Raw genomic sequence first — 26,975 nt, 5'->3', positions numbered from 1 at the left:
AGCTGTTGTGACCTTAGTGTCCCCCTGCCTTTATGAAAACCATTTCCATATGGAAATGAGGGAAGGAATATAAAAAACACTGAAATACAGATACATGTTCAGGAATTATTAAAGGAAATACTGATTTCTGAGTCACATTGGCTTTGTTTATAATTTCGTAATTTATAAGTTGGGGTATGACTTTTATCATGGAAATGAGAATGTCATTAAATAAGACCATTTTTTACTCCACCATTTCTACCTTCATCTAACCTGTCATTTTTCATCTTAGTTCTTTTAAGTTCCTTCTCTAGTTTGTCATTTTTTTTTTTTTTTTTTTTTTTCTTTTTTGGCCGCCTTTTGGCATGTAGAATTCCCAGGCAGGGATCACATCAGAGCCATAGCTGTGACCTAAGGACAGCTGAAACAATGCTGGATCCTTAACACACTGTGCAGGCTGGAGGTCAAACCTGTGCCCCTCCTGCTCCCAAGACGTTGCTGATCCCATTACACCACAGTGACAACTTCTGGTTTGTCACTTTAGACCCTCATTTTATCTCACTTGGCACAATGAGGGATAATTGAAGAGTAGTCCTTTGTTATACTTATTTCAACTCTAGCATTTTTTCTCAAAGGGGCACTAGTAACAGTTGTGTAATTCTTCTTTTGTATTGTTCTGTCCTGTGCATTACAGGACACTTAGCATCCCTGGCTCCCACTTCTAAGTACCAGTAGCATTCTGCCCCATTAGAAATAGTCCTGCACATTTCCATGTGCCCCAGCCTAAAAGCCACTGGCCCTGGACAATTGCGGTATCCTCCTAACTAGTCTCTTGGCTTCTTTCAGTTCAAATTTTATTTGCTGATAACATGTATTCCTAAGGCATAGGTCAGATGCCACCCTCTATTGCCAAAGAAAATCTAAACTTTTAAGCATATCTTCTAAACAGCTGCTGATTTCTTTTTCTGTGTACACTATTAGGAGCCTAGCATGCCTTTTTCTTGCTGTTACATTAGTTTGAACATGACAAAAATCTTCCTATCCTAACCACCTTCTCTATGAATACCTGTCCAGAAATACTCCCCTTTTCCTATTCTACCAAACACTTGGTTGTGTCCTATTTCCTGTATGGCTCGTATTGTACTTATTTATGTACCTGTCTTTATTCTACTAGATTCTTCAAAGGCAAAGTCTTTGATTTCCTTTCCATCTCCCCCAGTGTCTAGCACAGAGCGCACATAGTAGTTATTCAGTAAATCGGTTGAATGAATAAAAGTTACCATGCATAATAAACATCCACATTTCATTCCTATTGTGGGTAGCAAATGGTTAGGCAAATAGTTTGTTTTTGTTTTTTTAATTTTTAAAAACCTGTATACTCAATGTACTTTGGGTCGAATTCGGTATTTTTATGTATCTCTCTGTATAGCTTCTGGCATCTACCAGAAGGGATCAAGATAATATGCAGGCTGAGCTGAATCGCCTTCAGGCAGAAAACGATGCCTCTAAAGAAGAAGTAAAAGAAGTTTTACAAGCCTTAGAAGAACTTGCTGTCAACTATGATCAGAAGTCTCAGGAAGTTGAAGACAAAACTAAGGAATATGAGTTACTTAGTGATGAACTGAATCAGAAATCGGTAGGAAATGGTTTTCTTTCTTAATACTTTAGTATAGGTTTGGTTTTTTGGTTTGTTTTGTTTTTAGTACACATGTTCTGAATTTGAAAAGTTACCTAAGAACTTATTTCTGTATAAACTCAAGACTGATAATATCAATTCTAGAGGAACTCAAGTGTCCACTTTACTTCCTCCCATATATGAAGGCTTCAAGGTGAAGGAGGAGGAGGGTTATCTTTTTCGTTTCTAAAGGTCTATTAGTATGTAATTAAAATGCTATTTTTAAACATATTTGCTGTTCTGATTATTCTACTGTTAAGGAGAAAAGTAAAACTACAAATTAATAAATGTGCACATAAAAATAAAATAGCAGGATATGTAACTTCATATAACATAAAATTTTGTTCACTTGGCACTTCCACCACCTGAAACAGTGCCTACTACATGGATCTTCTTATCATTCTCCAGGGGATGAGGATTTTGTTACTATCGCTGTCTTAACAGGAGTTACTGCCCTTCAAGGCGATGCCAGAAATAGGATGTTATTATGATTGCTGTTGCAGTATTTTGAGCATCACCGTGGATGAGCTCTCTTTTTCTTAAAGTTTTCTTGTGGTTAATGCTAGCTTCTTGTTTAAAAATCACATTTAGAGTTGGACACAGGATCAATACTTACTACCCATGCTTACCACTTACCTCACTGTCCCTGTTCAACTATCTAAAAGAAAGCAGTCAACACTGTGAAATAGTTTTTTTGGGGGGTGGGGGGGAGGCCATGCCTGTGGCATGTGGAAATTCCTAGGCCAGGGATTGAACATGCACCACAGCGACCCAAGTCACAGCAGGGACAACGTCAGATCCTTAACCTGCTGCACCACAAAAGAATTCCTGAAAAGGCATTTTTAAAAGGCTTCCTTCCCCTGGAGAAGGTCCTTTTCCCTTATAATTTCCAAAGTTACACTTAGCTTGAAGTTAACAATTTAATACCGTGGAGGTCAAGACACTTTATAACTCTTACTGAGTTGTATTATTAGCAAATCTGATTACTTTTTGGAGGAACAATAGGAGCTTCTTATAACTCTGTGAACTATAGGTTGGTCCTTGGTCACTGATTTCACTCTCTAAAAGAGAGTTGTGTTTGTGTCCCAGCTGTGAAGCAGAAACTTAACAGCATTGTATGGTAAGGAGTTAGAATTCCCTAGAGTGTTCTGCATCTCTTTTTATGCTTACAATATTGCTGTTTAGTTGTCAGAGAAAATGTCTGGGACTTTAGACATGGTATTTTATTATAGATCAAACTGGATGAACACAAACACATACTCTACTGATACTGAGACTCTTAGGAAATGACCACAAGAAATGAGCAGCTGAAACAATGGTATCGTCACTGAAAGATACTGACTAAAAGTCAAATAAGTCACAATAAAATTGCAATATCTGATCTGCGATATAATGAATGGATAGTTTTAAAGTGGCCAGATTCAGTTGGGTTTTCAAAATTGTGGTCCCTTTGTTGCTGGCAGCCAGCTATTATTTTAAATTTATAATTATAGTAATTAAACTAATGCTACTTCATCACTATCTCCTGAATAATTGTTTTGCCATATTACAAAAGTGCCAGTAATTATCAGGTGGGTTCCTTTCAGAAACTAAGTAATATATAAAAAGCAGATAAAGGGGCATTCCCATGGTGGCTCAGTAGAAATGAATCTTACCAGTATCCATGAGGACACAGGTTCAATCCCTGGCCTCGCTCAGTAGGATAAGGATCGCACATTGCTGTGGCTGTGGTGTATGTATGCTGGTCGCTTACAGCTCCAATTTGACCCTTAGCCTGGGAACTTTCATATGCCATGGATATGGCCCCAAAAAGACCAAAAAAAAAAGAGCAGATAACACATACCAGCCATCTAGATCTAGAAAACATCGATTCCATCCCAACGTTTATTTTCTCAGACTCAGTTTCCAAAAACATACCATGCTATAAATCTGGTTAATTTGGAGTTTCCCATTTCTAGATAGAAAACATTACCCAGTATCAAAAATTAGTGAAATAATTGAGTATAACATAGCTACGTTACATGGTCTCTTAGTTTGAGTTGGGAGCTATCCCAAAACCCAGTAGAGAATTCAAGAAAATGAAAACAAAAAATAATGGTTTTGTGAGTACTAGGTGAAAACTTGAAATACCTGTCAGTATTTGAATTGATCTTTCATTTAATAGACTTAACTGTACCTTTTGTTTTTGGTTCTCCTAGGCAACTTTAGCAAGTATAGATGCTGAGCTTCAGAAACTTAAGGAAATGACCAACCACCAGAAAAAACGAGCAGCTGAGATGATGGCATCTTTACTAAAAGACCTAGCAGAAATAGGAATTGCTGTAGGAAATAATGACGTCAAGGTAAATATAACCATCAAATATTAAGCATAGTTATCTGTACATAGCTCGTACCTTTATTTTTTCAAAGTCCTTTTCATACTCATTATCTCCTCACAACAGCTGTTTGTAGTAACTGAAACTAACTTCATTTTAAATAGATGAGGATCAAGAGGGAGAAAAAGGGATGCTCGAGGAGACATGCTCAGTGATAGCATTTATTTGGACCCCATGTTTTGTATTTTTCCTCTATATAAATAAAGGTTGTGCACTTAGAAATTACGTTAATAAACTACCGTACAGGGAGTATGTATTTAAACAAAAGTGAAGTTTTACTCAAGGAGCAAACTAAAACACTAAGCCTTTGGTTGCTTTAAATGTTTAAAAAGATTAAAAGTGAGCACTGCTAAATCTCTTTTATATTTTGAATAATTTCAAACATCCAACAGCAAAGACAACGATATCATGAACTTTAGCAGTTATTAAAATTTTGCCATACTTACTTTTTCTTTCTGAATAAATCTTTTTTTTCAGGTTGCTAATAATTGATCATGTTAGCACTAGCATATGGTAAAAGAAAGTTTTGTGACCTGATATGGTTTTTTTTCCTGTATATGCCAACTATTTTTATTAGGAAAATTTTTTTTTTTTTTTTTTTTGTCTTTTGTTGTTGTTGCTATTTCTTGGGCCGCTCCCGCGGCATATGGAGGTTCCCAGGCTAGGGGTTGAATCGGAGCTGTAGCCACCGGCCTACGCCAGAGCCACAGCAACGCGGGATCCGAGCCGCGTCTGCAACCTACACCACAGCTCACGGCAACGCCGGATCGTTAACCCACTGAGCAAGGGCAGGGACCGAACCCGCAACCTCATGGTTCCTAGTCGGATTCGTTAACCACTGCGCCACGACGGGAACTCCTGGAAAATTTTTTTTTTTAACATATAGTGAAGTTGAAAGATTTCTTTCAATGAATATGTGTTTACCACTATCTCTACCACTAACATTTTACCCTGTGTTTACGTGACTGTTGTCCTTTCTAACCACTCAGTTCTTCCATTTGTTTTTGGCACATTTCAAAGTAAATTGCTTTGCTACTTCCATTGACTAGAGTTTAATGTTTGTTTATATAAGTGAAGTATAGTTGATTCATAATACTATGTTTCAGGTACAGTGCAGCAATTCAGTTTTATATATATATTTTCTGATTCTTTCCCTTATAGATGACTACAAAATAAGGAATGTAGTTCCTATGCTATACAGTAGGTCTTTGTTATTTATCTATTTTATATATAGTAGTTAATCCTAACCTCCTAATTTAGCCCTCCCTCCACCTCAGACCAAAAAAGCAAATAAAATTTTATTTTTACTAAAGTCTAATTATAGTAACAAAGAGGACAGTCTTATACTCGGGTTTATACTGAGAGCCTTTTTTTTTTTTTTTTGGTCTTTCTATGGCCGCAGCTGTAGCATATGGAGGTTCCCAGGCTGGGGGTCAAATTGAAGCTGTAGCCGTTGGCCTAGATGCCAGATCTGAGCTGAGTCTGCGGCAGTGCACCGCAGCTCATGGCAATTCAAGATCCTTAACCCACTGAGCAAGGCCAGAGATCAAACCTGCGTCCTCATGGATGCCAGTCAGATCTGTTTCCACTGGGCCACGATGGGGACTACTGTATTGAGAGCCTTCTAAGAAGCCCAGTTTAACAGGAGTTGGAAATGAAATAAAAGTGTTCAATTGGAACACACATTCCTTTTATTAGTTATTATTTAAAACCTGCTGATGGAGTTCCCATCGTGGCGCAGTGGTTAACGAATCCGACTAGGAACCATGAGGTTGCAGGTTCGGTCCCTGCCCTTGCTCAGTGGGTTAACGATCTGGCCTTGCCGTGAGCTGTGGTGTAGGTTGCAGACGCGGCTTGGATCCCGCGTTGCTGTGGCTCTGGTGTAGGCCGGTGGCTACAGCTCCGATTGGACCCCTAGCCTGGGAACCTCCATATGCCGAGGGAGCGGCCCAAGAAATAGCAACAACAACAACAACAACAAAAGACAAAAAAAAAAAAAAAAAAAGAAAGAAAGAAAAAAAAAAAACCTGCTGTTTATTGGTGGAGGCAAGGATTCATTCTCATATCATGTCATTTCTTAATGCTTGCTGCCGCATTGAAGCAGAGGAAGGTGGTGGTGACTTGGCTTGCTCCCTTTTCACCATCAGTCTGGATATCCTGCCCTGTTCTGTTTGTGGTAAAGTGATGCGAGATTGGTAGAGCTGGATGAGAATTTTCAGGGACGAAAAAGTCTATTTATTTCATGTTACTGAGCACTAGAAAGATGTTATTCAAAATTTGCTTTGTACATTTGTGACTTGTTTTTAGAAAAATGTTTCCCATTTCATGTTGAGATAATCTTAAGTGAAAAAAATGCTAAAGATAGAAAAAATGAAGATTATGAATGGCTTATGGTTTTTGTTTTGTTTTGTCTTTTTGCCATTTCTTGGGCCACTCCTGCGGTATATGGAGGTTCCCAGGCTAGGGGTCTAATCGGAGTTGTTGCTGCCAGCCTACGCCACAGCCACAGCAAAGCAGGATCCGAGCCACATCTGCAACCTACACCCACAGCTCACGGCAATGCCAGATCCTTAACCCACTGAGCAAGGCCAGGGATCGAACCCGCAACCTCATGGTTCCTAGTTGAATTCGTTAATCACTGAGCCACGACGGGAACTCCCCGATTAGGAATGGCTTATGTTTTAGTGGCAGAGCCAGTGATAATAGTACGGTTCCCTGACATCTAGGTTGCCTTTATCACTAAACTATTCCAGTATTTTGAAAACAAGTCAGCCTTGCAAATAAGTTCTTTAAAATAGAGAGAAAAAGATCCTCTACTTGTATTGTTTTTATTTATTTATTTACTCTTTTGTCTTTTTTAGGGCCCCATTTGTGGCACATGTAGGGTCCCAGGCTAGGCGTCGAATCAAAGCTGTAGCTGCCAGCACCTCAGCCACAGCAATGCCAGATCATTAACCCAGTGAGTGAGGTCAGGGATAGAATCCACATCCTCATGGATGCTAGTCGGGTTCCTTAACCTTTGAGTTACAATGGGAACTCCTGTTTTATGTTTTTTACATTACAGTTCACTCTTTGTGTTGTACAGTTCTGTGGGTTTTGATGAATACATGATATAGATCCACCATTACAGTACATAAAATAGTTTCACTGTCCTAACAAGTTGTTTGAGTTTTATCTATTCATCCCTCTTCCTTGAACTGCTAGCAAACATTGATCTTTTATCTATACTTATGCCATTTCCAAAATGTCGTATAATTGGAATCATATAGTGTTAGTTTTCTCCAAGGACTTTTTAAAAAACTTGTTTTCTTGGCATTCCTCTTGTGGCACAGTGGAAACAAAACTGACTGGTATCCATGAGGAGGTGAGTTCAATCCCTGGACTCGCTCATGATGTTGCTGTGAGCTGTGGTATAGGCCAGCAGCTATAGCTCCAATTTGACCCCTAGCATGGGAACTTCCATATGCCACAGGTGCATCCCTAAAAAGCAAACAAAAAATTTTTATTTTTATTTTTTTAATTGAAGTATAGTTGACTTGGAGTTCCTGTTTTTGGCGTAGCAGAAATGAATCCAATTAGGAACCAGGAGGTTGCAGGTTTGATCCCTGGCCTCGCTCAGTGGGTTAAGGATCCAGTGTTGCCGTGAGCTGTGGTGCAGGCAGGCAGCTGTAGCTCTGATTGGACCCCCAGCCTGGGAACCTCCATATCTGAGGGTATGGCCCTAAAAGGCAAAAAAAAAAAAAGAAGTAGTAGTATAGTTGACTTACTACAATGTTAATTTCTGCTGTACATCAGAGTGACTCAATTATACACTTTTTTTTAAATATTCTTTTCCATTATTTAATATTATTTTCCATTTCAAACTGACTTCTTCTACTTAGCAGAGTGCATTTAAGGCTTCTCCATGTCTTCCCATGGCCTGATAGCTCAATTCTTTTTTGTGATAATATATGTATCTATATATAGGCCACCTTGGTTACTATTTTTTTGATGTTGTTGTTTTACTGTTTTGCTTTTTGCTTTTTGGGGGGCCACACCCTCGGCATATGGAGCTTCCTGGCCTAGAGGTCCAGTCAGAGCTCTAATTGCCAGCCAGCCACAGCAATGCTAGATCCCAGCCAAGTCTGCAACCTACACCACAGCTCGTGGCAACACTGGATCCTTAGCCCACTGAGTGAGGCCAAAGATGAAACCCTCAACCTATGGTTCCTATTCAGATTTGTTTCCATTGCACCATGACAGGAACTTCCACCTTGGTTAATTCTAATTTAAAGCTGCTGTAAACATACATGTGCAGGTTTTTCTGAGGACACGTTTCTAATTCAATGGGTTAAAATACTTGGGAGCATGATTGTTAAATCATACTTTAAGACTATGTTAACTTATGGAGTGCCCATTGTGGCACAGCAGAAAGGGATCTGACTAGGAGCCATGAGGTTTCAAGTTCGATCCCTGGCCTCGCTCAGTGGTTAAAGATCTGGTGTTGCCATGAGCCTGTGGTATAGGTCGCAGATGCAGCTCGGATCTCGTGTAGCTCTGGCTGTGGTATGGGCCCACAGCTGTAGCTCCAGTTAGACCCCCAAGCCTAGGAACCCCCATATGTCGCGGGTGTTGCCCTAAAAAGACAAAAGACCAAAAAAAGAAAAAAAGACTATGTTAACTTTTTTTTCTGGATTTTCAGGGCCGCACCCACGGCATTTGGAGGTTCCCAGGCTATGAGTCCAATCAGAGCAATAGCCGCCGGCCTACACCACAGCCACAGTAATGTGGGATCCGAGCCGCATCTGCGACCTATACCACAGCTCACAGCAATGCCAGATCCTTAACCCACTGAGCGAGGCCAGGGATGAGGGATCGAACCTGCCACCTCCTGGTTCCTAGTTGTATTCGCTTCCGCTTTACCACGACGGGAACTCCTTAACTTTGTGATTTTTAAGAGTTGCCTTTGTGTGTTTTGGATAATAATCCTTTTTTAGATATATTTTTCAAATCTTTCTTCCAATCTTGACTTTTCATCTTTTTAAGTGTCTTTTACAGAGCAGAAGTTTTTTATTTTAACAGAGTCCAACTACCAATTTTTTATTTCCTAGACTGTTGTTTTGGTGTTATATCTAAAAACTTATCTCCAGGGAGTTCCCGTCGTGGCTCAGTGGTTAACGAATCCGACTAGGAACCATGAGGTTGCGGGTTCGGTCCCTGCCCTTGCTCAGTGGGTTAACGATCCGGCGTTGCCGTGAGCTGTGGTGTAGGTTGCAGACGCGGCTCGGATCCCGCGTTGCTGTGGCTCTGGCGTAGGCCGGTGGCTACAGCTCCGATTCGACCCCTAGCCTGGGAACCTCCATATGCTGCGGGAGCGGTCCAAGAAATAGCAACAACAACAACAAAAAAGACAAAAAGACAAAAGACAAAAAAAATAAAATAAAATAAAATAAAAACTTATCTCCAGACCCAAGGTCATCTAGATTTTCTCCTGTGTTATCTTACATAAGTTTTGGTTTTGTATTTATATTTAGGTCTGTGATCCATTTGAAGTTAATTTTTCTGAAAGGGATTTACATGTGGATGACTAGTTTTTCCAGAATAATTTATTGAAAAGATTATCCTTTTCCCTTTGAATTTTCTTTGTCCTTTTGTCAGAGATTAACTGTTCTTTCACCAATACTACACCATCTTGGGTAGTGTCAGTCTTCTGACTTTGTTGTTTTTTAGTATTATGTTGACCTTTTGCCTTTCCGTTTAAACTTTAGAATCAGTTTGTCAGTATCTACAACATAACTTGCAGGCATTTTGATTTAAGATTATATTAGATTTATAAATCGGGTTGGGAAGGACTGACATCTATTTTTTTTTTTTTTTTTTTTTGCTTTTTAGGGCTGCACCCTTGGCATATGGAAGTTCCCAGGCTATGGGTCGAATCAGAGCTACAGCTGCAAGCCTACACCACAGCTACAGTAACTCAGAATCTGAGCCGAGTCTCCAACCTACACAACAGCAACGCTGGATCCTTAACCCATTGAGCGAGGCCAGGGATCAAACCTGTATCCTCATGGATCCTAGTCGGGTTTGTTAACCGCTGAGCCACAAAGGGAACTCCCAGCACTGGTATCTTAATCTTATGTCTTCTATCCATGAATATGGAATATCTCCGATATATTTAGTTCTTTGATTTCTTTTACCATCTGGATCTCACACATCTTATGTTTACACCTTAGTATTTTTTCTTTCAAGTGTAATGTGAATGACATTCAAAAGATTTTTAATTTCATGTTCTCTTTTTCATTGCTGGTAAACAGGAAAGTGATTGATTTCTATAAAATTTAATCTTGTATTCTACAGGTTACTAAAATGGCTTATTAGTTCCAGGAATTTTTCTTCAAACAACTAAAGACAGTTTTATTTGTTCCTTCCCAAGCTCCTTATTTTTGACACTGAATATCTTACTAAAGCTTTATAATGAAGGTTACTAGGGCATGTACTGACCACACTTCCTCCTCAGTGAATTTAGAAGTCATCCTTTCCCTGCCATCTAAACATCATTATTTTTGAAGTTTTAAACTGGTTATGATTAGCAGTGAATTTACTGAAGAGGGCCTTTAAAGAAGAAATCTGAAAATTGAAAGAGACAGTTCATTAATTTTGTTTGTTTTTATGTTGACTTCTTTTTTCTTTGTAAGCGTGTATTAAGTTTAGAAAGTAAGGAAGGCAAACATTAAGCTCTGCTTTGCTCACCCTTTATTAAAAACAATATTTAATAAAAAAAATTTCCAGACTTCCTGAAAATGTTGAGTAATATTAAAAAGTACTTAATTTTAAGTTTCACACTCTGATTGGGTAAAAAACAACTAGACATTGTTGTCTTTGCTTTTTTCTCTTTCTCACAGCAACCTGAGGGAACTGGCATGATAGATGAAGAGTTCACTGTTGCACGGCTCTACATTAGCAAAATGAAATCAGAAGTTAAAACAATGGTGAAACGTTGCAAACAGTTAGAAAGCACACAAACTGAGAGCAATAAAAAAATGGAAGAAAATGAAAAGGAGTTAGCAGCATGCCAGCTTCGGATCTCTCAAGTATGTGCTGTAAAACGGTCTTTCCTTTTCCTTTTTTTGAACAACCAGATAGAAATCTCAATATTGTAAAAGTTTTAAGGAAAACGATCTTCCATGTGTTATTTTTATTTTTATTTATTTATTTTGTCTTTTTTGCCATTTCTTGGGCCACTCTCGAGGCACATGGAGGTTCCCAGGCTAGGGGTCTAATTGGAGCTGTAGCTGCCAAGCCTACCTCAGAGCCACAGCAACTCGGGGTCCAAGCCACGTCTGCAACCTACACCCACAGCTCACAGCAATGCCGGATCCTTAACCCACTGAGCAAGACCAGGGATCGAACCCGCAACCTCATGGTTCCTAGTCGGATTTGTTAACCACTGAGCCACGATGGGAACTCCCTCCATAGGTTATTTTTGAGTAACAACGTTAAAAAGTTAATTCAGTTAGTTTTTTGCAGTATAATGACATGAAAGATTTAACTGGGCTATATTTGGTAATTATATGTTAAGTATAGAAATTTATTAGAAAGCTGTGACTGATTTGACCATTGAAGCACCCAGAAGAATTCTAGCGTAAACAAAATGCAGGCCCAGTTTTGTGGCCTTGCCAACTAAATGGATGAGTGCATTCACCGAGATAAGAATTGTAGAGGAGGGAAGAGGGTAGTAATGTTAGTTGGAGATAACAGTAAGAATATTCTCTCACGTGTCAACCTTTTAGTGCCTTGTTTTTACTAAGCATTAAAAACTCAGAAGTTCCCGTCGTGGCGCAGTGGAAATGAATTCAGCCGGGAACCATGGGGTGCAGGTTCAATCCCTGGCCTTGCTCAGTGGGTTAGGATCTGGCATTGCTGTGGCTGTGGCGTAGGCCGGTGGCTACAGCTCCGATTGGACCCTTAGGTTGGGAATCTCCATATGCCGTAGGTGCGGCTCTAAAAAGACCAAAAAAAAGAAAAAACTAAACTAAAAACTCTACAGGTGACCGTTTCATTGATTAAATTCTCTATCATTAATAAGTCTTGCCCTCGACATTTTAGGTTTAAATATCTTATTCTTAACTGTATTATGTGTTTAGATATATCCATAAAACTTGCTTTCTTTCAAATATTCTCAACAACAAAATGTGTGTGTGAGATTTTATTCCACTTCATGTCTGTGTGTTTTTCCCAAAAGCATGAAGCCAAAATCAAATCATTGACTGAATACCTTCAAAATGTGGAGCAAAAGAAAAGACAACTGGAGGAGTCTGTTGATTCTCTCAATGAGGAGCTAGTCCAGCTTCGAGCACAAGGTACTCACTTCCAGTTACTTAAGAGTTACATCCAAATTATAAATTCTTTCTTATTTAGTATAATTGTAGTAAACATACTCACACTGATAGAGAATAGTAGGAATACTGATATCTTGGAATTTAGTAAACAAATAATACATTTCAGTGTGGCTTTGAAACATATTTTTTGAAATTTTGCTTTAATATAGAAGTGGCCAGTCTAGGAATTTCTCACAAAGTTATAAAGGGGTGTGGGGGGGAGTCTCCTGACATAGGGGACTTAGACGCTGTCTCATTTTCCTACCATGTACTAACCCCTCTGTCCAGAATTAGGCAAAGAAAGTAAAGGAAACCATAATATAAACACCAAGGATATAACTAAGATTGCTAGTCACTGTGTCTTCAGCTTGGAGAGCAAGATTTACTAATTGGCATTTGAATAATTTAAAGTCAAATACTGTTGAGTTCAGTTGTGGCTCAATGGTAACGAACCCAAACTAATATCTATGAGGATGCAGGTTTGATCCCTGGCCCCACTCAGTGGCTCAATGGATTAAGGATCTGGCATAGCCATGAGCTGTGGATGTTGGTTGCAGATGCTGCTCAGATCCTGAGTCACTGTGGCTCTGGCGTAGGGCAGCAGCTGCAGCTCTGATTCAACACCTAGCCCGAGAACTTCCATATGCCACGGCATGGCCCTAAAAAAAAAGTCAAATGCTGTTAAAGAAAGAAACCTCATAAAACCCATTTGCCTTTTGATTTTGTATCAGGAATTCTAAGGCTTATTCTCTCTTCTGTTTTCTCTCCTTACCCAAACAGAGAAAGTACATGAAATGGAAAAGGAGCACTTAAATAAGGTTCAGACTGCAAATGAAGTTAAGGCAAGTTTGATATAATGTTGGATTCTAATGGGTTTAAATTCATCATTGCTAATCTTGGTTAATCTGACTGTCCTTTCCCCCTCATTGATTTTAGCAAGCTGTTGAACAGCAGATCCAAAGCCACAGAGAGACTCATCAGAAACAAATTAGTAGTTTGAGAGATGAAGTCGAGGCAAAAGAAAAACTTATTACTGATCTTCAAGAGTAAGTATACTTTCCTTTCCTCTGAGATAGTAGAAGCTAACTCGGAAAGATTGACTATTTAGACAAGAGGAAACAATGGACGGTATCTTGTTTCTAAACCTGAAACAATAATTTTTGACTTGAAAATAAAGAAACTTTGCATTTATAAGTAGAACCTCTAAGTTCCAAAGGACATTTTTGAAAGTTTTTCTTAGATCTTTTGATGTAAATATTTACTAAAAAGAAAAAAACCAGCTTCAGCCATTATTGCAAATAAACACCATTGTCTCCTCCAAATCTTTTCCTTAACTTCCTTTTAAAAAGAACTCTTAACTAAGAAAAACTTAAGTGGAAATTGGGAGTTTTAGAAGTTTTTATTTGTTTACTTGGTTGTTTTAATAGTTGTCCTAGTTTTCCAAGAACACATTTTCTCTACTTCTACAACCATATGCATATAGCGTAGAATTTATAGAAATTTGAAGTCTGCAACCAGATCGTGATTTGAGTAGTAACTAGAGGAGAGTAACAAAAAAATGATAAGTTTGCGACACAGGACTTACTGTTAATGCATTTAGGGACAAGAATTCAGAAAATGTGATGTTGATACTCTGAGGTGGTTTTTTTTTTTTTCCCCAGCCAAAACCAGAAAATGATGCTAGAACAGGAACGTCTGAGAGTAGAACATGAGAAGTTGAAAGCTACAGATCAGGAAAAGAGCAGGAAATTACATGAACTTACGTGAGTAAATTTTTTTTTTTTTTTTGTCTTTTGTCTTTTTGTTGTTGTTGTTGTTGTTGCTATTTCTTGGGCCGCTCCCGCGGCATATGGAGGTTCCCAGGCTAGGGGTTGAATCGGAGCTATAGCCACCGGCCTACGCCAGAGCCACAGCAACGCGGGATCCGAGCCGCGTCTGCGACCTACACCACAGCTCATGGCAACGCCGGATCGTTAACCCACTGAGCAAGGGCAGGGACCGAACCCGCAACCTCATGGTTCCTAGTCGGATTCGTTAACCACTGCGCCACGACGGGAACTCCTTTTTTTTTTTTTTTTTTTGTGAGTAAATATTTTAATTCAAGTCTAAAAGTAAACCTCAATTAGAGAATTGCAGAGATTACTCTCAGTTTTATCAGATGGATACATTTTTCACTTGGTGTAAGCTAAATTAGAGTGGTTTTTGTTTGGTTTGGGGCTTTTTTTTTTTTTTTTTTTTTTTTTTTTTTTTGGCTACCCCATGGCATATGTAGTTCCTGAGCCAAAGATCAGGTCCCTAGCCACAGTTGCGTCCTCTGCCAGATCTGTAATGGGCTGGGGGTTAAACCTACGTCCTGGTGCTGCAGAGATGCCACTGATCCCATTGTACCACAGTGAGAACTCCAAGGGTGTTTTTCTTAAACACTCTTAGTTGGTTTGATTTATGCCTAAAAACTTGTAGTACATTCTTGCACTTCAGTGGAAGCAAAGTCTTGTATTTCACTGATAATCAAGATTCAAATTACTTCAAGAGCCATCATAAAAGTAAACCTAAAACATAACATTTAGTAATTTAGAAGATTTCAGGATCTGCCACAAAAAGTGAATTTTGTCAGATTCGATCTTACATAAAAGAACAATATCGTTTGAGCCTTGCCTTTTGGACATTGGTTTTCATGGTCTACTGACCAAGAGTATAGTCAGTATGCAGTTTTCTAGAATCTGAGGAGGTAGGAACTCAGGTTATAACTTTCACATACCTTGAATTTATGAGAGACAACTTAAAAGTGAATAATTCGTTAGGATGGTCATGCCGTCAGGACAAGTTCAGAGTTTTTGCAGAATCTGAGCTGCAGCTGCAACCTATGCCAGATCTTTTAACCAACTGCAGTGGGTCAGGGATCTACTGAATCTCAGCTATAATTTTGTTTAGAATAATGTTAACATTTAAAATACATAAAATGGGGGCTTTCTGCTGTGACTCAGTGGTAATAAAGCCAGCTGCTATCCGTGGGGATGCTGGTTTGATCCCTGGCCTCACTCAGTGTGTTAAGTATCCATCATTGCCCCGTGAGCTATGGTACAGGTTGCAGACTTGGCTTTGATCCTTTGTGGCTCTGGCTGTGGCATAGGCCGGCAGCTGCAGCTCCTCTTTGACTCGTAGCCTGGGCACTTCTGTATGCCATATGTATAGCCCTAAAAAGAAACAACAAAAAAACACAAAATTTTTTTTAGTCTTCAATAATTTATTATCTCTGCAATTCTCAGTTTAATTGGAGTTATTTTGGATAAACATTAGTGTGCTATATGGTAATGCCTGTTGTAAAATATAAAAAGAACCGCTCAGTATCACTTGAATTCTGCCACATTTTATTTCATCACTTCTACTGCTATAATGGGAGGGTTATTTTCTAATAAGACATATAGATTTAGAAGATGATAAGGCATGTGGAAATTTCTTTGAAAAACATAACATCAGTAAACTTTTTTAAAAATAAGATCTTTCATTTGAATTTAAAAATTGATCCTGGAGTTCCCACTGTGGTACAGTGGGATCAGCAACATCAGGAACGCCCAGCCTGGCACTGTGGTTTAAGGGTTGTCTGTAGTTGCTGCAGCTGCAGCTTAGGTCAAAACTGCACTTTAGATCCCTGGCCCAGGAACTCCATATGCCATGGGACCTCAAAAGGGGGGGGGGATTTATTCTTTCAGATAAAAATATTTGATTCAGATGTTTGTGCTAAATCTAGAGTTTAGAGACTCGAAGTTGAAAACATTTATATGTTCTTCCACTCTTTAGGGTTATGCAAGATAGACGAGAACAAGCAAGACAAGACTTGAAGGGTTTGGAAGAGACAGTGGTAAGAAAAACTTGGAAGTAAATAGGATTTGAGGATATTTAATGGGCTCTTCCCATTGGTTATACTAAATTTGAAGACTGACTTCCAAAAATACTGCTTTCTTAATTCAAGGCAAAGGAACTTCAGACTTTACACAACCTACGGAAGCTCTTTGTTCAAGACCTGGCCACCAGGGTTAAAAAGGTAATAAAGTAATACTGGGGTGGGTAATTATAAAATACACACCTTACTGTGTCTAATTCTTGTATTTGTAGTGAAATCACCTTATATTATTGTAACAGTTTTGGGATAGTTAAACTTAGGTTTTTTATTTGATCTAATACTATTTTTTCATAGCACTTATTGATCTTTTCTAGAGTGCCGAAATCGATTCTGATGACACTGGAGGTAGTGCTGCTCAAAAGCAAAAAATCTCCTTTCTTGAAAATAATCTTGAGCAACTCACTAAAGTGCACAAACAGGTAATAAAGAGTATATTTTGTGTTCAATACAAACCGAGGAGTGGCAGGTATTTGAATCCAAGGATTTTCATACCATGAGCCATTCCATTATTTTATCACACAATTATATAAATACGCCACTAGCAGTTTCTGGGGGAGTTTTGGTTATTTGTTTGTTGTTTTGGTTTGGTTTTTATGGCCACACCCACAGCATATGGAAGTTCTCAGACCAGGGATCGAATCCAAGGTACAGCTGAGACCTACACCACAGTTGTAGCAATGCCAGATCCTTTAACCCACTGCTTTTGCTAGGCCAGACCTGTACAGCCACAAAGATAGCAGTGGATCCTTAAAAGGCTGTACCATAGCAGAAACTCTGGGGAATTTTTGAATAGCTTTTTTTTTTTTTTTTTCCTTAAGTTTTATTAATTAATTGTCTTTTTAGGGCTGCACCTACAACATGTGGAAGTTCCCAGGCTAGGATGTGAATCAGAGTCATAGCTCCTGGCCTACACCACAGCCATGGCAACTCGCCAGATCCAAGCCAGGTCTGCTACCTACGCTATGGCTTGCTTCAATGCCAGATCCTTAACCCACTGAGCAAGGCCAGGAATTGAACCCAAGTCCTCATGGATACTAGTTGGGTTCGCTACCACTGAGTCACAGCGGAACTCCTGAACACAGCGGAACACAGCTTTTTATTAAGAGGCCAATGAAAACAGATGTTTTAATTTTTATGTAGGGTTTCCAATCTGTCAGTTTTCTTAGTATGATAATTTTTAAATCTGTAGTAGACAAGTCTTTGCAGTTAAATGCTTCTCTTTTTTTGTATTTATACATTTAATGCCCCAGAGTGTGAAATATATAAAATAATGATGCAGTTCTTATTCTTTAAAAAGTAATCCTGGAGTTCCTGTCTTAGCTCAGGGGAAACAAATCTGACCAGGAACCATGAGTTTGTGGGTTCAGTCCCTGGCCTTACTCGGGGGTTCAGGATCTGGCGTTGCCATGAGTTGTGGTATAGGTAGCAGATGTGGCTTGGATCTGGTGTTGCTGTGGCTGTGGTGTAGGCCTGCAGCTGCAGCTCCAATTCAGCCCCTACCCCAGAAACTTTCATATGCCACTGGTGTGGCCTTAAAAAAGGAAGAAAAATATAATGCTTACTGTGGGTTTTTTATCTTTTATAAAAGTTTGATATATGATTTAATTAGCTTTTAAGTTTCTTGGCATGCTTAATTGTATCTTTGTTATTATAAATCTTATGTTTGCACCAGAGTAAGGTTAAAGGAGTTTAAGCCTTCCCTGCTTTCAGCACTTAAGGGACTTGCTAAGTTAATGTTTACTTGTGGATCTTACTCTATCTAAAAGGATAATTACTTCCACAATATGAATATCTTAATGAAGAGACCTTAACCCTATGTTATAACATAATTTCAGTACTTAATAATGGGGAAGAATAGTCTCCTAAACCTTCCAAAATTGAATGAAATTATATTTTAGGGAGAAGCATATGTGTGTGTGTGTGGTATTTATGGATACATGTATTCTTTGCTTGTTGCAGTGTTACTTTTTTTCAAGAGAAATTATGGAATGTTCATATTTTTTCAAATCATCTTTAAAGCTACAATCCTTATTTTTTCTATATACCTTTAGTTGGTACGTGATAATGCAGATCTTCGCTGTGAGCTTCCTAAGTTGGAAAAGCGACTCAGAGCTACAGCTGAGAGGGTGAAAGCTTTGGAGTCTGCACTGAAAGAAGCCAAAGAAAATGCATCTCGTGATCGCAAACGCTATCAGCAGGAAGTAGATCGTATAAAGGAAGCAGTCAGATCAAAGAATATGGCCAGAAGAGGACATTCTGCACAAATTGGTTAGTAAAGCACAATAAATAACCTTGCTTTGGTTTGAATGTTTCTCTTTGCTTGAGAATGTACTCTGATTTATTTGTTATGTGCTGCCACAGTGGTATTTGTGTTTTTTAATTTGCCAAAAAGTAACATTGTTGGGAATGAAGAGCAAACTGAGGAAGTCACCTCAAAAGGACAAGAAGAGAGATCAGAACAGCACAGCCAAGTGAGACTGGTCACAGATAGAAGAAACCATGTAGAGCAAAGTTACTCAAGCAAAGAGAGACTTGGAAGAAAATGTCATCCATAGTATTTCATACTTTAATTGTTAATCATTGATAAAGGAATAAGGATTTTCAGAAACTAAGGATTGGATAGGTCCTAGAGGAAAGGATATAACTGAGAAATAGAAAGGCAAAGAGAAAGGGGGGGCAGTTGTTTGCGAAGAAAGAGAAGAGACCTACAGAGTCATTGCAGTCGCATGTTATTTATTCTAAAGTCAGTTTTTGTTTTTCACACCAGCTAAACCTATTCGTCCTGGGCAACATCCCGCAGCTTCTCCGACTCATCCAAGTGCAATTCGTGGAGGAGGTGCATTTGTTCAGAACAGCCAGCCAGTGGCAGTACGAGGCGGGGGAGGCAAGCAGGTGTAATCTTCACAGGGCACCACAGGTTGGTGGTCTCTGGATTTTTTAATCACACCTGTCCATGGAGAGGTTCATTGGCAGTTAAACACCCTTTCGGATTCTCACTTTAGTATCATGGTTTCTTTTTAATGTGTGGGATTATAAGTAACTTTAGTTTTGTCCTGGTTCATGTCATACTATATGTATATTCAAATTTGTGTTCTTACTGTTTTTAGCCTATTGTTAGATCATTTGTTTAAGTTCTTGGTATTGTCTAATGGATATACTATGATTTATAACTACTGCCTTGTTTTATTTTGTTTCATTTTTGGCTGTGCCTACAGCATGCAGAAGTTCCCAGGCCAGGGATTGACCCACACTGCAATGCTGATAGTGCTAGATCCTTAACCCTCTGAGCCATCAGGTAACTCCCTTGTTCCTTTGTGGTTCTTTGTTTTGAACTATTGCCTTTTACTAGACTTTTAATTATGTTAATTTTCCCATACTTGAAATAGTCCAAAATTGAAATTTCCATATATGGGAGTTCCCTTGTGGTGCAGTGGGTTAAGGATTCAGCGTTGTCATTGCTGTGTTGCAGGTTCAGTCCCTGGTTCAGGAACTTTCTCATGCTGCAGGTGTAGCCAGAAAAAAGTTTCATGTTTTCCATATAGTCATTGCAAAGTCACAGTGAAACATCTTTTTATACATCCTCAACTTTGCGATTATCTCCAGATAATTCCCATAAGTGGGATTAGGAGAAAGTGAAACTTTTTTTTTTTTTTTTTTTGGTCTTTTGAGGGCCAAATCGATAGCATATGAAAGTTCCCAGGCTAGGGGTCAAATTGGAGCTGTAGCTGCTGACCTACACCACAGCCACAGCAATGTGGAATCCAAGCCAAGTCTGCAACCAACGCCACAGCTCACAGCAGTGCTGGATCCTTAACCCACTGAGTGAGGCCAGGGATCAAACCTGCATCTCCATGGATATTGATTGGGTTCGTTACCATTGAGCCATGATGGGAACTCCCGAAAGTGAACATTGTTAAGGCTCTTGACACTAACCCTCTTCAGAAGACTGCACCAAATTGCATCTTAGCCAGTGACACTGTCCTTTTTGTTGTATCTTTGCCAGTATTAAGTATTAATAGTTTTTAAGTTCCTATTTTAATAGGCCAACTATCTCATTAATTTATTAACGAATTTGGATATTTTCATGTTTATTGGCCCATTTATATACTTATATTTTTAATGAATTATTTCTGTGTCCTTTCCCATTTACCTCTGTGAGTGGTTTTTATAATTTATGAGTTCTTACTTGTTTCTTTCTAAATGCAAGTAATATTTTTACCATGTAGGGGGATAAAGAATTACCGCAAAGTAAAGTAGGAGATAAATATTATCCAGAGATACCACCCAGTATGTTGTATATATTTTCCTGGGGCTGTCTTCACATATTATAACTTTTAAATTAGAAAGCTTAAACTGTCAGTTAATATTATATTACCAAGATACTATGCTATTCTATAAATATTCTATAAAATACTACTTCGTAGCCTACTTTTTTAACTTGGCCATGTGACTGATTATAGCTGCCTGCTATTTTACTGTATGGTAGGAACTCAGATTTAATCCTTTGGGAAGCCTCAGGTGTGTAGATGGTTTGGAAACTAAAAATATTAGATAACTTTGAGATAGTTAATTGTTTTTATTTTTGACAGATACTAAAGTCATTTTATTTTAATCTTCTTTGTTTTTTACTTTGACATTTTGCATAACATTGGCTGTCAATTTGAGTAGAAAATTAAGCGATATTCTGGATTTAAAAGAGAATGATATAGTGAAAAAAGTATTGATATTGGAGTCCCGTCTGTTTGAATTTACTCTTATGAACTTGAGCAGGTTACTTTTTCAGTTAATTTCTTTCTTATTTTGACCCTTAAGCATAGGGAGTTCCCTGGCCGCCCAGCAGTTAAGGGTCGTCATTATCACTACTATGACTTGGGTTACTGCTGTGGTGTGGGTTTTGTCCTGGCCCAGGAACTTTCACATGCCAGGGCCGTGACCAAAAAAATAAAATAAAATTCTTAAGCATAAAATCAAATTACAGATTAAGTTTTTTAAAGCTGGTAGAGTTCCCATCATGGCTCAGCAGGAACAAATCTGGGACTAGCATCCATGAGAGTGTGGGTTCAATCCCTGACCTCCCTCAGTGTCTTGAAGATCCGGCAATGCTATGAGCTTTGGTGTAGGTTGCAGGTGCCGCTCAGGTCTGACGTTGCTGTAGCTGTGACATAGGCTGGCAGCTACGGCTCTCTTTGGACCCCTAGCCTGGGAACCTCCCTCTGCCATGGGTGTGACCCTAAAAAGACCAAAAAAAAAAAAAAATCATTTTTTGGGTTCTCGTAAACATTGTTATAAGACTGTATTGTAGGTAATAGGTGCTTTATTATTGTCTCTCATCAGAAGATGTTACAGTAACTTTCCTGCCAATTAGGAGAGTGCTTCTGTTTTTTCCCTCTTTGGATTGGTAACTTGTTGAGCTCCCCTTATTACTAAAATCAAAGTCATTCTTGAGAGTTATACAGTTAAGATGTCATTAACTAGTAAAGAGTGGGTGCCAAGTAGATGCAAGCTGCCTTTTCTGGAAGTGGAGGTGGGCAAAGGCATTTTCAAAGCATAAATATAAATACAGGTAAAAGTTTATCTTTTTTGGATCTTGTCCTCGCGTTACAGTTCACATGTGAACTTTAACCTCTTACCTCATTTGAGAGAGAATGGTCCATCACCTTTGTTAAATACAGCTAGGTTTTAGCTGGAAAGTAGAATGTAATGACAGCAGTTTAGCACATGAGGGAGATAGTTAACCTAGCTAGACCAGGTTGTCGAGACTTGAAGTGACTGAAAGAGTATAATCAGGGAGTTTCTGGTGGCCTAGCGGGTTAAGGGCCCAGTGTTGTCACTTCTGTGGCACAGGTTTGACCCCTGGCCTGGAAATTTTCATGTGCTGCCAGCACAGCCAAAAAAAAAAAAAAAAGGTATAGTCAAGTTCAGGTTTGTTTCATTGCTGTCCATAGGATAGTGGTTGTTATTTTTTTTTAAGGTCTTGCATCAGTCTTAAGCCATGATTGAGAAGTATATCATCTACATAAGTGATACATTATTGAAGAAGTAAATACTTTGTAGAGGTATTTTAAATTACTTTTTAATTATTAAGAAAAACATGGGGAGTTCCCGTCGTGGCGCAGTGGTTAACGAATCTGACTAGGAACCATGAGGTTGCGGGTTTGGTCCCTGCCCTTGCTCAGTGGGTTAACAATCCGGCATTGCCGTGAGCTGTGGTGTAGGTTGCAGATGCGGCTCTGGCGTAGGCCAGCAGCTACAGCTCCGATTCGACTCCTAGCCTGGGAACCTCCATATGCCACAGGAGCGGCCCAAGAAATAGCAAAAAGACAAAAAAAAGAAAGAAAAACAGGGGAGTTCCCGTTGTGGCACAGCAGAAAGAAACCCCACTAGGAACCATGAGACTGTGGTTCGATCCCTGGCCTCACTCAGTGGGTTAAGGATCTGGTGTTGCCATGAGCTGTGTGTAGGTTGCAGACTCGGCTTGGATCCCACATTGCTGTGGCTGTGGTGTAGGCTGGTGGCTACAGCTGCAATTCGACTCCTGGCCTGGGAACCTCCATATGCCATGGAAGCGGCCCCTTTAAAAAGACCAAAAAAAAAAAAGAAAAAGAAAAGCGTTTTAAAGCACTGGGTTTATTCAAGGAAAAGATGGCAATGTATTCATGATACCGATACTGCCTGGTTTGGGGAGGCTGGTTCTGCCAGCTTCCATCATGCTTTGGGCAAGTGAAGGTTTTCTAAACACATAGGTAAATAGGCAGTTGAGTGAGCACAAGGTAACAGCTGCTGGGATTGTTATTTCACTGTCACTTTCCCAACCTCTTGCTTATCCCTACCCGACCCCCTTTTGTTTTTTACAGCTACCTTCTTTGTGGTTTTTTTTCTTTCTCTTAGAGTCGCACCCATGGCATATGGGAGACTCCCAGGCTAGGGGTCAAATTTGAGCTGTAGCTGCCAGCCAAAATCACAGCAACGATAGATCTAGCCACAGCTCGCAGCAGCACAATATCCTTAAGCCACTGATCGAGGCCAGGGATCAAACCCACATTCTCATGGATATTAGTTGGGTTTGTAACTTACTGAGCCACAACGGGAACTCCTACAGCTACCTTGTATATGGCATTGCTGGTTTGGTGTTCCTTAGCTTAACGTTGCTCACACTGTCTACTGGCTGCCATTTTATTGACCATCTTTTTCTTTTTTAAAAAAAAAAAAAACATGTAATTCGGAGTTCCTGTTGTGGCTCAGTGGTAACAAACTTGACTAGTATCCATGAGGATGTGGGTTCGATCCCTGACCTTGCTCATTGTGTTAAGGGCATGTTGTTGCTGTGAGCTGTGGTGTAGGCCTACAGCTGCAGATGCGATTCGGTCCTTAGCCTAGGAACTTCCATATGCCCCAGGTGCAGCCCTAAAAAAGAAAAAAAAACATATAATTCAAACATCTGCTCATTCCTAGTTCTTGGGGAGATAAATACAAGACTGGCCTCCTTTTTATGTTACTCTGTCCCTGAACAGCTCTACTTAAAAGGCAAATGAAAAGAAAATCATTTAATTTTGCCATCTTTTCAGTTTGGGGGAAAATATTCAAAGCTGTTGGCTAAATGTTTTTAAACTATTTGGTATGTTTTATTTCATTTTTTTCATAGTTATCTCAGAGACAAGTTTTGTATAAGTAAAAATATTTTCTCTCTATGCTTTCTTCCATCTTCAGGTGTTGAAAGTAATTGAAGTATGAAGAGAACATAATATCAAGCAGTCATTCAATGACCATAGCCTCTGTCCCTTGGAAACTATAGAATTAGAATTTCTTTTTAGTGTATAAATTGTACCTGGCCTGTACATTTGTTTCCTACCCACTCTTGTAAACTCTGCTGCTTCCCAACACAACTAGAGTGCAATTTTGGCGTCTTAGGAGGGAAAAACGACAGTTTACAACTGTGGCCCTATTTATTACACAGTCTGTCTTTCATGTCTTAAATTTAGTCTTCACTGTGCCAAGCTAACTGTACCATATAGGACTCTGCTTTTTGTACTTGTTCTATTGTGTTTTTATTTTTAAATCTCACTTTAGGTTACCTAGCTGCTACTGCTTCTTATTTCTCTTTTCTTATTAAAATAATATCCTCCTTATTTTAGGGAAAATGGAACACTTAGATTAAATGTCTTAAATTTTACCACTTACAACACTACATGCCCACAAATTATATCAGATCAGTACTGTACTTTAAAATCCCTTGAAATGACTTCGGAGTTAAAATTATCTGTATCATCTCTGAAGTTCGCTTCTGAAAACTACTCCTTGAGCACTGAAACCTTAAAACTGCCTAACTAGACATTTGAAACTAAGCAAGGCAACTTAATTATCTCATGAAATGCCTGTTGCTGAATTATCTTGAATAGAACTACATTACAATATCAAAAGCAAATATTTTGCTTTTGTTTAAGAAAGAGTCTGGAAAAGAAATTTCTCTTCCCAGTGCTGCAGTAGTGCACATAGCTTGATGGAATGAAAACACCCTGCTTCATTCTGGTGAGCCTGCTAATTAATATAAGAATTGGACAGATATGAATTTGTCATCTTAATATAGTGAAATGAACTAAGATATTATAGGAGTAAACAATTTTATATTATTAGTACTGTATTGGTTTATGTAAATTTATAGCCTATGGAAACTGAGGAAAAAATGTGGAAGGACAGGATAAATACCAGATGAATTTATAAATATGTAGGTAAATTTGGTCCGAAATCCCTGAGGTTTTTTTAACTTGCTACATTAAGTCGTACAGTATAACTTATTTCTTCTTTAGTCTAGAAATAATCATTTGCAAGTCACTAATAATCCTCAAATGAATTATTTTGTTGGCAGCAGCTGATAATTTTGTAATTAAGTGTACCTGTTTTTGCCACTTCTTCCTCAGATGATTAAAAGTCAACAGTTTATTTTAGAAGCTACAAAAGTAATAAAGGAAGAGATTTCAATATTTGCTTCATCAGTGGGAGGGGACTAACTGCAACTATGTTATCAGAAATTTGCGGAGCATGGGGATTTAAGGTTACTCAGCAGAGAAAGTTGGAAAGTTTTGCGTTAGGATCTGGGTGGCAAAATTAACTTTTTGAAAAAGTTTTATATACAGATATTTGTATTAAATTTGGAGCCATAGTCAGAAGACTCAGATCATAATTGGCTTATTTTTCTATTTCCTTAACTATTGTAATTTCCACTTTTATAATAATTTTGATTTAAAAGATAAATTTATTTATTTTTTTAACAGTCAAAAATTCTTGATGTTAATGGTCTGCAACCTTTAAAATGATTGTATTGTTTTTAGGATTGATCAAAAGAAGCACTCCAAAAATTGAGACGAAACCTCGTTGTGCAGCAAGATTGAAGTAGTGCAGTTAACAAAAAAAAAAAAGTGCTACTGCCTATTTGTGACAATAGTTTTCTAAATGGATAAATATTTGGCTGTATTCACATAGACGTTTACATTTCATTTTCAAATGAAAGCTTGCTTTTTTGGCAATATTCTTAAGTGAGGCAGAAATTCTTTTCTCTTTGAACATGGTAGTTTCATTCTTGTAAGATCTGTCACGGGTATTGGTGCTGTGTAACAAACAGTTGTAACTAGCATGCGGTTCAGAAACACAATGTTAGGGTTTTTTAAGTATCTCAGTGGTTCTTTCCTATTTAATTTCAGACTTCCACAAAATGTACAGAGAATTTCATGAATTTGTTTTCATTGAACTGCTTTTGCTATGTCATTAAACACAGCATTTGCTCTCATAAATGAAAATTTCTGCTCATCTGAAACATCGACACTTATTTCAATTTGCAGTGTCTTTTTTTTTTTTTGACTGAATATATTAATGTTCCTCTGAATGGTATTGATAAAATGGTTCAGAAGAGAAACTCAATGAAATAGAAGTAATATTTATTCAAGGTGATCAATTAAATTATTTGCCTAATTTAAAAAAAACTACTGTGCATAACTCAGTTTGACAGGAGGTGATAGAAGAGAATCTGAGTCCACCTGTGGAATATGTTGGTTTCTTTTCAGTGCTTGAAGATATGTTCAGAGATGATTGGTTTGGGAAGGCGCCACATAATTTTAAGTTAACCTGCATGCTGTAAATGTGTTTTATGTTTAAATAAAGAGGAAAATTTTTTTGAAATGTAATGACTTTCTTAAAACTTACTCAGTGAAATATCAGGTTGATTTTATATGACCAGGTGGCCTTTCTTGACGGAACAGTAACTCATATGTCATTATATTCATGTATATTTTGTTTCCTAACGTATTGTGTGTGCTTTGGACATCAGGTATTACATACGTAGGCTGAAGGATTAAGAGCTAGAGATGAATCCTCAGTCTCACGTTGTTTTAGTCTACATGGTTCCGTTTATCTGAGCCCAGTGCTTCCTCAGTGGTCATTCAGGTCTAGCTGTAGAAAACCAAAGACAGACTCTTTCTCAGTTCTGGTGCTGATTGGTTTTTAGTGTGTGTAGGAGTCAGCAGAGTAGTTAAGGACAATCCCAGCACCTGTCCCTCAGTTTCCACACTTACCCACTTGTGGTGTTGTTTCCCCACAGCCTCACGTGCACGCCCTCCCTCCTGCTATTTTGAAGCCCTTTCAGACAGCATCTGCTTTTACTCATAGATCTTCGGTGTATGTTTTAAATATACCTTAAA

The 26,975-nt window shown here is 38.6% G+C and overlaps 1 protein-coding gene across 2 annotated transcripts in view; it reads left to right on the top strand.

The window, feature by feature from the left end:
* The window catches only part of KIF5B (kinesin family member 5B), a 56,447-nt gene extending 29,985 nt beyond the window's left edge, over positions 1–26,462 (top strand). The window contains exons 14-27 of one of the 2 annotated variants that reach the window (XR_002336340.1): positions 1,409–1,615; positions 3,853–3,996; positions 10,911–11,099; positions 12,251–12,368; positions 13,167–13,228; positions 13,323–13,432; positions 14,048–14,149; positions 16,185–16,245; positions 16,357–16,428; positions 16,602–16,706; positions 18,339–18,555; positions 19,055–19,204; positions 23,995–24,813; positions 25,614–26,452. Coding sequence is in view for 1 of the 2 variants with exons in the window: in XM_021064805.1 (XP_020920464.1) it covers positions 1,409–1,615; positions 3,853–3,996; positions 10,911–11,099; positions 12,251–12,368; positions 13,167–13,228; positions 13,323–13,432; positions 14,048–14,149; positions 16,185–16,245; positions 16,357–16,428; positions 16,602–16,706; positions 18,339–18,555; positions 19,055–19,185 (1,518 nt within the window). In the remaining variant the exon portion in view is untranslated. Of the gene's footprint in view, positions 1–1,408; positions 1,616–3,852; positions 3,997–10,910; positions 11,100–12,250; positions 12,369–13,166; positions 13,229–13,322; positions 13,433–14,047; positions 14,150–16,184; positions 16,246–16,356; positions 16,429–16,601; positions 16,707–18,338; positions 18,556–19,054; positions 19,205–23,994 lie in introns of both variants that reach the window. The other variant, XM_021064805.1, reaches the window with a different exon arrangement.

This window comes from Sus scrofa, chromosome 10, assembly GCF_000003025.6.
Source record: "Sus scrofa isolate TJ Tabasco breed Duroc chromosome 10, Sscrofa11.1, whole genome shotgun sequence".
NCBI lineage: Eukaryota > Metazoa > Chordata > Mammalia > Artiodactyla > Suidae > Sus > Sus scrofa.
The sequence above is the reverse complement of the archived record's forward strand: the minus strand, read 5'-3'. Positions and strand labels throughout refer to the sequence as shown.